The sequence below is a fragment of the Phocoena phocoena genome, chromosome 2 (assembly GCF_963924675.1).
Source record: "Phocoena phocoena chromosome 2, mPhoPho1.1, whole genome shotgun sequence".
Classification (NCBI taxonomy): Eukaryota; Metazoa; Chordata; class Mammalia; order Artiodactyla; family Phocoenidae; genus Phocoena; species Phocoena phocoena.
The window spans coordinates 117,482,599-117,492,606 of record NC_089220.1 but is presented as its reverse complement, the minus strand read 5'-3'; the positions used below and the strand labels follow the sequence as shown (position 1 = coordinate 117,492,606).

At 57.1% G+C, this 10,008-nt stretch overlaps 1 protein-coding gene across 1 annotated transcript; it reads right to left on the bottom strand.

Annotated features, from left to right (window-relative positions):
- Window positions 1-4,153: 4,153 nt before the first annotated feature.
- On the bottom strand, window positions 4,154-6,048 carry LINGO1 (leucine rich repeat and Ig domain containing 1). Its single transcript, XM_065872104.1, has one exon. The coding sequence runs from the start codon at window positions 6,037-6,039 to the stop codon at window positions 4,195-4,197; it is 1,845 nt and encodes a 614-aa protein (XP_065728176.1). The 5' UTR covers window positions 6,040-6,048; the 3' UTR covers window positions 4,154-4,194.
- Window positions 6,049-10,008: the final 3,960 nt, after the last annotated feature.

Here is a 10,008-nt window from a genome sequence, read left to right as displayed (position 1 = left end):
CCAGGGCCCCAGGGCATGGCCACTCTATTTCCATCCTGGGCAGTCAGGGCTGATAGCCTAGAGTCTGCTGCCATCCAACCCACACAGCCCCAAGGCCTTTCGTGGCAAACCAGAGGGTATGACCAGGTTTGGTTTCTACCCCAACCCCACTGGAGTTCCAGCTCTTTGGGATTCCCCATTATGTTCCCCACGCAGTTCCTGAGTTCAACCACCACTTCTCTGCCTGTCCACAATGATGTCATGATAATAACAGTGGTCACTGTTGTACACCAAACAGGTGCCACACCTGAGATGGTGTTTGAACCAGGGTCCATGCCCCATCCACCACTCTGCTGTGTGACTCTAGGCAGGTTACCTCCCCTCTCTGAGCTTCAGATTCACACTTCTGACGGATAAGCCGGGGGGGTCATGGTGTTTTCTGCTCCCTCTAGTACTTACCCTGCTGGATGCTATCCTTGGCCCAGTCCACTTGCTCGTCCAAGGGTAGGCTCCCAGTCTTATCACCCTTTCTCTTTAAGGTATGCTGTATCTTGAAGGAACAGGCCTGGAGGCTGCCTCTGGTCTTGGTCTTCTGGAAAGCAGGCTAAACTCTCAGGATTCAGTATCTTGCCTTTTCCCCAGTAGCTTGGACCCAGGCCGAAAGGTGAGCAGAGAAGCCAGCTCCCTATAGGGCTTGACATGGCAGGACACCCTGACTCCACAACTCCATTGGGTCTGAGGCAGACTGCAGTCATGTGGTGAGTAGTATCTGTGCCTTCTCTTTCTCTGTCGGAGGCTGCCAGGCCATGGAGAAAGTAACCTCTCCAGTCTGACTTTCCACGCTATTCCCCCTTAAATCTGCCAGGATTCTTAGCAGTTGAGTTCATTACCCTCTTCTATAGATGAAGGTCCCACCGTTAGGAAGGGGCAGCATTAAAACCCAAGCTGCCTAGCTCCCAGCTTGGGCTTTTCCTGGGGCCCAGGCTCTTTGCCTTGGGCCAACCCAGCCCCCTGACCCGGGGTTCCCACATCCCCGTGAACTGCCTCTCTCCCCCATCTGAAAACAACCTCACAATTTTCTTCTGTACTGAATTTCCTCAGGGGTCCTGTTCCTTCCCAGTAGCCGGGAAGATATTGGCCCTGCTCTTACTAGAACCTCGTAAAGCCCGAGGGATCCCGGCATCCCAGATGGGTTAAGTAATAATCCCATGGGCTGCCTTCTGCATGAGGTTGGTGCCCACCAGGGCATCCAGGGCTGTGGCGATGGAGAGCCTGTGCTCTGGTCTCTCTCTGGAGATGGGCAGGCCTGTCGAGTTCTTGAAGCCTCATGCGATACCACTGGCCTCTTGTTGCATACAAACCACCCCCATGTCCAAGGACTCCTCTCCCTGCTCTTTAGGTCCCCAAAGTTGTCTCCTGCCAGATGGGGGTCCCCAGGCCTGGCCCTGAGAAGCCCTGAGCCAGGCTTAGAAGTCTGCGGCTCTGGAATTTCCAGGCCCTGGTCCTGTCACTTAGAAGCTGCGTGACTTTGGCTAAGCTACCACCCTCTCTGCTACTGGCTCTGCATCTCAGTTGGACCCAACAGTAATCATCACCACCACCACTGGTAGAGGGTTTACTGAGTGCCAGGCACTACATCAACCAACAAATATACCTATGCTCCCTCATTTAACCTCCTAATGGCCAAAAGTCTTAAGATCATCTTCATGTTACAGATGAGAAGACCGAGGCTCAGAGGGGTTAAGAAACAGTCCCAAACAGCTAGAAAGTGCTAGAACAGGACCTCAAACTCAGACCTGACCTCAGACCTCAGGGTCTTATCATCACTAGTCTAGGCTGCCCCCCGACCCCGGGACCAGCAACCTTTGCCACATCAAAATTCTAGGATCCTGTGGGGAGAGGATCCTGTTTCTTCCCAGGATAAAACCACAGTTCAGAGGGCTTGAGGCTTCCCCAGAACCAGGGACAGTCTGGGGTGGTGGTTGGGAGATGAGGGCAAGTGTACACAGACTGCCTGGAGCAGAGCAGGTTCCTGGGCACATCTGTAAACTGAATGAATGAATGAGTGAATGAATGAATGAGTGCCAACTCCATGCCAGACTCTGCTCACCCTGCCATCCCACCAGAGGCTTGGTTTAGAAGTTGCTAGGCATGCAGCTACCCAGTTCATGCCAGCATGGGTGGGGGGGGGGGGTGTGAGCCCCAGGAGGAGCCCTGATTGGAGGAGCTTCATTCTTGAAGTTTCTTGCTGCTGAGGGCTGACTTCCCTATTGCATCCCCCAACTCCCAAGTTCAGCTAAGTTTGTACCCATGGGTTCCTGCATTGCTGGATTCTCCCCTAGCCTGAGGGTTAATGGGCAGCAGGGTCACCCTGGGCCCACTGTGGGGCTGAATCCAAGGAGTTCCTGAGTAGAAAGAGGAAACTTGCAGGGGTGAAGCCAAGCTTTCCTGAACCTGGTGCCTCCACCTGTCTTACAGGGATGGAGGGTGAGCACATGGTCTGCTGGCTGAGCTACGGCCCCAGATTCTAGAGCCCATGGATTCCGGAAAAGTTACAAGCTGACCTGTCTGGCTCTTCACACTTCTACCATCACTCAGAGCTTCCCTTTCCAGGGCTGAGTTTGGAGCATCTAGGTTTGGTGAGAATGAACAGGGCCACTTCTGACTCTCCTGGTCAGCTCACCTGCAGGTGGCTCCCAATCCCAAACCCAGAGCCCTTCAAAGCCCAGGGGAGGCTCAGAGTAAAGCCTGGTGGAAGATGGGGCATGACTGGGTTTGTGACCTGGGTCTGGGCAGTCCTAAGGGCAGCCCCAGAACTGCCTTCCTAGCCCCAAAGACTGGGGACTCTACATGGGAAGTGGCATACAGTAGGCACTTCATAAATGCTTATGGCAAGAAGGCTTGGAGAGATCTGGTGTTCCCAATCCCTGGGCAGGTCCAGGTCAAAGCTGCAAGGGGCTTCTGCCGGGGGGGACCCCACACCAGAGGTGGTGGAAGCGATGATGCTCATGAGCCTTGGGACTCCTCGGGGGGTCTAGAGCCCTGGCCATCCAGGAAATGCTTGTGGTCACCGCCAGGCAGCTGTCCTGGGAGAAGCCTCTGGAAGTCCCTGGAGGCGGCCTTCCCCTGGCATGCCCCCAACCCTGACACCACGGAGATCCCTTAGGAGCCCCACCACCCACAGTGAGATAATAATGACCATAATGAGAACAGTCACCCACACATGTGCACAGCACTTTACAGGTTACAAAGTGTTTCACATACATCATCTCATCAATTCCTCACAACAGCCCTGTGAGGTAGGCAGGGCGGGGAGTAGCGTTTCCGTTTATACAGATGTGGAGACTGAGGCCCAGAGAGGGTCAGTGACCTGTTCGAGGCCACACAGCAAGTCAGCAGCAAAGCTGGGACCAGAGTTAGGCCTCGGCCCCTGGCTCTCTTCACTGACCGTGCTGTCCTCCAGGAGGACCCCAGCCCCTGTCCAGAGTCTCAGCCACACCCGAGCCAGGCCCCGCCCCCTGGCAGTAGTGCTGCCTGGCAGCTCAGCAGACAGGCCCTCATCCCCATTGGGCAGCCCTGTCCCCTCCACCCGCTCTCTGCAAACGGCCAGCCCAGAGCTGGGCCCAGACCCACCACCAAACCTGCTCCTGGCGACTGCCCTGGCCGGGTGGGCAGGCAAGTGGGGCTGGAACCTCCTTCCCTGTTTTCCTGAGTGATCCCTCCCCACAGGGGAAGAGAATAGAAAGGAGGAAGAGGAGGAAGAGAAAAACAAGAAACTGAGTTGGAAGAGGGCCCTGGAGCAATCAGGACGTCAAAAGTTTGCATTCCGACTAGCTATAGGAAATAGTTTTTTTTTTTCTCTTTTTATTATTTCAAGTTTTCATAAAAATCCATAATTACTGAAACCCAAGTTACAGAGGAAGTTCGTAACCTTTTTATTGAATTATTGACTGTGCCGTGTCAGCTTCCGACTCCAGTCTGTCAACGTGTGCCCCTGTGCAGGTGGGGTCCCCAGACCTGGACTTCTGAGGTCCTGGTAGAAAGAGGGCAGGCGGTGAGGGCCAGCGGGGGCAGCAGGGGACGGCATGGGAGGGAGAAAAAGAGTGTGTGTGGAAGGGCTGGGAGGAGGTGGGAAGGACTGGAGAGCGAGCGGATGGCGGCCAGGTCCCTTCCCCTGCCCGGCACGCCCCAGGGTCCCCGCCCCCCGCCCCGGCCTCATATCATCTTCATATTGAACTTGCGAGGTGCGTCGGCGGAGCTGATGCCTGCGTCCGACTTGCGGGGCACATACTCAATCTCGATGTTGTGCTTGGTGTTGCCCTTGCCCCGGCTCCAGAGAAACAGCAGCACCAGACAGAAGAGGACGACGCCCAAGAAAGAGATAAAGCCCATGGTGGTGGCGATGATGAGGGTCTTGATGTCGAAGGGGAAAGGCACGGTGGCGCGGGTGCTGTTGGCCTCTCCCTCGCCCGGCTGGTTGGAGATGAAGGCGAAGGTCTTGTTGGGCTGATGGGGCCAGTCGGGCGAGTAGCTGCGCACGTGCAGGTGGGCAGGCATGGAATCGTTGCCGCCCGCGTTGGCCGCGATGCACAGGTAAGTGCCGTTGTCCTGTACCTGGGCGTAGCGCACCTCCAGCGTGCCATCGGGGAAGACCGTGAGCCGCCCGTTGCTCTTGGCCGAGACCAGGTGCTTGCGGGGCGAGAGCCAGAGGATGGCGGGCGGCGGGTCGCCATCTGCCCGGCACACAAACTGCACTGTGTGGCCCTCATCCACAAACACCTGCTGGGCCTTGCGGTCCCGGATGCGGGCACGGCGGCAGGTGAAGTAGTTGGGCAGGAGCACATCAGGGAAGTCCTTGAACTCCTTGCCCTGGACGAACTCGGGCGTGGCACACGTGGGCTGCTGCCGGTTGAAGTTGAGCCGCCAGCGGCGCCGGAACACCCACAGGAGCCGGCAGTCGCAGGCCAGTGGGTTGGAGTCCAGGATGAGCGTCTCCAGGTTGCCCACCGAGTGGAAGGCCGACTCCTCCAGTGTGGTCAGCTGGTTGCCGGAGACGTTGAGCACGCGCAGGTAGTTGAGGCCGCGGAAGGCGTAGGGCTCCACCACGGCCAGCTGCCCACCCACCAGCTGGATCTCCTGCAGCCTTAGCAGCTCATGCAACATGGAGCCCTCAATGGTGTTGATGGGGTTGTAGGAGAGGTTGAGGAAGCGGAGATAGACCAGGTGGCGCACCGCCAGGTAGGGCACAGCAGTCAGGTTGCAGTGCGTGATAGACAGGGACGTCAGGTTGAGGCCGTAGAGACAGTTGGGAGTCATGGTGTCCAAGTAGGGCCAGTGAGAGATCTCCAAGACCTTGAGCCGGTACAACCTCTTGAAGGAATAGTCCCGGATGGCATTGATGTTGAGGTGCCGGAGCCGCAGGACGATGAGACCGTGCAGGTGGGAGAGCGCCTCGGTGGGGATGGAGGTCAGGTTGCATTTCTCCAGCGTCAGCTGCTCCAGGCTGTTGAGGCCGCTGAAGGCTCGGTGGGAGATGTAGACGAGGTCGTTGTCGCCGACTTCCAGTGACTTGAGGTTGTACAGGTCCTGGAACATGTAGTCCAGCAGGATGACGATCTTGTTCTCGCTGATGTCCAGCTTGGTCAGGTTACTGAGGCCGGTGAAGACGCCCAGGGGGATGAGCTTCAGGCGATTGCTGCGGAGCCCCAGCGTCCGGAGGTTGAAGAGGTTGTTGAAGGCACCAGGCTCCACGGCGCTCACGATGTTCTCATTGAGCTCCAGCTCCTCCAGGTGCGGGAAGCTGGCAAACTCGTCCTGGTTGAGCGTTTTGATGCGGTTCTTGCCCAGGTCCAGCAGGCGGGTCTCAGTGGGGATGCCCTCAGGCACCGCCACAAAGCGCTTGCGGTGGCAGAGCACAGCGCGGTCCTGGGCGGAGCACTCGCAGCGGGGCGGGCAGCCTGTGGCTGAGCCTGACAGCACCGAGCCCAGCACCAGCAGGAGGATGGGCTGCCAGCAGGCCAGGAGGGGGCTGGGCATGCTCCTCACGCCCCCCGCCAGCATCCTCTCGCTCACCTGTGGCCAGAAGCAAGCACAGGACAGAGGGGGCGGTTAGAGGGCAGTGTCTGCTGGACCCCCACCCAGAGCCCGCTGTGCCCTCTGCCCTCCTGCCCTGTCAGGATGTCCCTGACACACAGAGAGAGGCAGGGGTCCAGAGTGGCATATGACACCTGCCTGGGACCCCACAGTGAGGTCCAGGTGCCCAGGCCAGAGGGCCTCCTGCCACCCCATGCTGCTTCCTCCTTGCCCCTTACCCCACCCAGAGCCCTCCTGAAGGACCCTCCGGCATCCCTGGGATCCAGGGGGATCATGGAAGGGGCAGGGTCACTTCAGATGAGCCTGGTGTTGGCACCATAGGCTGCATCCACCTCCTTTCCAGTTTACATTTTACAGACAATGCAACTCCAGGCATGCACCTCACACCCCACCTGGCACCCTGAGCCTCAGCTTCCCCTGGTGTTCATCAGGGATAAAGCGAGACCTGTTGAGTTGCCTTCAGGGCTCACAGACGGAATCAAAGGGGCTCAAAGGCTGAGGCCTCTAGGAATAGCCAGCAGAGAGCACGTCTGGGCCCCAGCATGCCAGGCAAGGGCTTCTGAGGCTGCTGGGGCCCACCCTCTCAGAACTTCAGCCTGAGCATCCCCAGGCATAGACACCTCGGCTCCCTCTCCATCAACACTGCTGAGCTCGAAGCCCAAGAATCTTGGGCAACCAGCATACCCAGTGGTTCCCGCCAGTGTTTGTGTCACTGCTCCCCAGTGGGGTTTCTGGATCAGTGGAGGGTACCCCCTTCCAGAAAGCCAGGACCCAGCCGTAGTGCCTCCCTGGGGAATCTTTCCAACTCTACCCTTCGTCTGGGTCCCCATGGTGACCCACCCAGGCTCCTGAGCCCAGGCCCCTGCTATTCTTTCCTCCTGGAATGTCCCTTCCCCAGGTGTGTTGAAACCCCATCTTCAAGGCCATTGCTCTGAGAAGCTTTTTCTGATCCCCAGTTGGAAGTGTACTCCCCTTCAAAGACTCCCCCCAGGCTTCATCCGTCCGTCTCTCCGGCTTCCAATCACCCTCCTCCTAGTACCAGGGTTCTGTGCAGCTGCTGGTCCGATGGGGGAGCAGTCAGACCCCCAAAGCCCAGGACGGCGCAGGCAGCCCTGGAGGTGCCGGTCCACACTGGGGCAATGGAGACGTGAGGCTTTTTACAGCTGGGCCCTGAGGAACATGCAGGATTTGGGTGGTGATGACAAGGGAGACGGTGCCAGGATAGGGGTCCAGCCTGAGTACAGGCTGCAGGTGGTGTGAGCAGGGGGTGTGCGGGAGCTCGCCCCCCGATTACTCTCTCCTAGCCCGCATTCAGAGGCCACTTGCTCCCACTTCTGCTAGACTGCTCTTCCCTCCTCTATCTCTGTTCCACCCTATGGGAAACTGGCCCAGCAGGGTCCTTAGGGGGCTGGGAGGACTAGTCTGGACTCCTTCAAACTCCAGAGGCTGGACCAGACGGTCTCTGGGGGCCGAGCTGAAGCCCTTCTACTGCTAGTGGGGGTGAAGATCCATCCCACCCAGCCTGGCACCCTTGGGGCTCCGCTGCCATCCACATAGCCCACACTCATGGCCCTGAGGGGACCTCACTGTAGGAAGGGGATGCCCAAGCTGGGAAGGTCCCATCTCTCTGCCCCAGCTCAGGCCCTTCTTCCACCCCTTCAAGCTCCTCCCCACACCTGCACACAGCCTCCACTTCCAAAGCTATAGTTCTTATCATCTGCACTTCAACCCTTATGGCAACTGGGGCTCGGAGAGCTTGTGGCTGCCCAAGGACACCCAGCCAGTTGAGGAGGTGGATTTGGGTCCAAGGCTCTGGTCTGTCGGACTTCAATGACAATGCTCCAGCGGTCTCCCAGGACTGACAGGCACTCCCTGGTTGTTGATCGACTAAGTGACTGATTAACTAGAGAGGGCTCCTGGTGTCACTGACATGTTATAGAATCTGCAAGGTTTTGTTATTCCCAAGGGCTCTGTCCACCACCACCCCCCCTTCCCCTCAGCCCCTCTCATCCTCTCTCCAGAGTTTTCTGTGGTTTGGCCTCCCCCACCCCACCCTCATCAGGCCATTTTCCACAAGTCACACACGCTCCAGTGACCCACCAGAAAAGCAAACATCCTGACAGGCAATCAATAAGTAATTGGGACGGCAGCTGGGGCCGGCACGGGTGTGAGCTTGGGGACCGGGAGAGGTAAATAGGACTTTTAGCACCCAGCTCACCACTGCTCTGGGGTGTGGGGTAGGCTGATGGAGAGGGTGCTAAGGAATGAGAGAGGGGATAGCGAGTGCACAGGCTACCTTGAGATGTCGGTAAGACCCTCATACAGACAAGAATCTGGCATACGAAGATTCCACCCCCTTGTCTCCACATACCCATCTACCTCCTCTCCCACCATTCCCCCCAGGGAAAACACCCAGGTATCCCAGCCTTGTCCAGCACATTCCTGGCTCTAAACCATCTCCTTTTGGAGATCTCTCCCAGACTCACTGCCCCAGCAGCCTTTGTGACCATCCATCCCAAAGGCCATCTCCTCCATGAGGCCACCCCTGATCTCCTCAGTCAGAAATTATCTCTTGCCCACAACTCTGAAGTACCTTAGATTTATTAGTAATGACATTATGTAACTGATGTATAGCACATCTCATTCTAAAAATGATTTGAGCCAATGACCAGAAAAATTATGTTACAAGATGATAAGAAGATAAAGCTAAAGAAGGCAAGCCAGTCAAGAAAGAAGGTCACAAAATCCTATATAATGATTAAAGGTGAGAGCTTCCTAGTGACCTGAGCAAAGAGGGAAATGTGCTCCAAAGCCTCAGCATTTGGCGCCTCTCCTGTGTCGTATGTTTAATCCTGGGTCAAACTCCCACAGGTACATTTCTCTCACCTGCTAGAGAGTGAGCTGCCTGAGGGCAGATGATGTGTCTGCAGCCTCAGACCAAGGTGTGGCACGGAAAAGACTCAACTGAATGTTCTTTGACAGGAAGTGTGTGTGCGTGAGAGAGTTATTGCAGGGGCTGAAGTCACTCTGATGAAGCTGACCCTGGAGCAGGCCCACTGGGCAAAGAGAGACCTGGTGGATTCAAATGTGTTGATAGAAAAGCTAGCCGGCATTGCCCTGTGTGGCAGGCCCGGCAGTTAGACCCCCAGAGCAATGCGCCATACTCCACGGGACCAGGATAGCTCCAGAAGGGCACATCCTTCGAATTGCCTTTTACATGTGACTGTCCTGAAAGATGTGGAAACTGAGGCCCCTAGAGGGGCTTCCCAAGCTGGTTCAGCACACTGGGCCTGGTCTCCAGGTCGAACACCCCCACGGGGTCCCTGTCATCTAGGGATACTGGTAGGGTCGTGTCTGACGGGGTCACCAAAGCTGCTGAGTGAGCAACGTGCTGCTCCCGCCCTCCTGGCACCATTAATCCTGCTGGTTATTCCTGCAGTGGCCAAAGAGAAGTGTTTTACGCATTTTAATCAGTGCTTTATTTTGGATCCTTGCCCCCTGAAGGGCTTCCCACAAGGGCAAGACTTTAAAAATCGGACCAATAAATACAAAGGAAATGAACATCGAAGGCTGGCTGGTGGGCAGGCAGAGGAGAGCCGTGCCCGGGCCACAGCATACAGAGCCGACAGCAGCCTGCGTCTTCCCAACCCCAGAGCAGTGGGAGCAACCCAGCCATCAGACCTGCACTGCAGAGGGCCACCTGCCACCATCACACCCTCACTCACGTGGTGGTGCAGATACAGCCTGGCTCACTTGCTCCCCATACCAGCCGCTCCACTGTGTGCCCCTCAGGGACGCCTGCCCTCTCTGCCCTTTCCCCACGCTGTGCAGGGAGGGGCTGATTCCAGGATCCCCGAGGGAACACACACAGAAAATGGGTCTTCCCCAGATAGAAAGTCAACATCCTCAAACCTGCTTAAGGAATGAAGACGAGTA

Bases quoted from the DNA above. Each gene is read 5' to 3' on its own strand.
- LINGO1 (XM_065872104.1), bottom strand. From the start codon at position 6,039: ATGCTGGCGGGGGGCGTGAGGAGCATGCCCAGCCCCCTCCTGGCCTGC.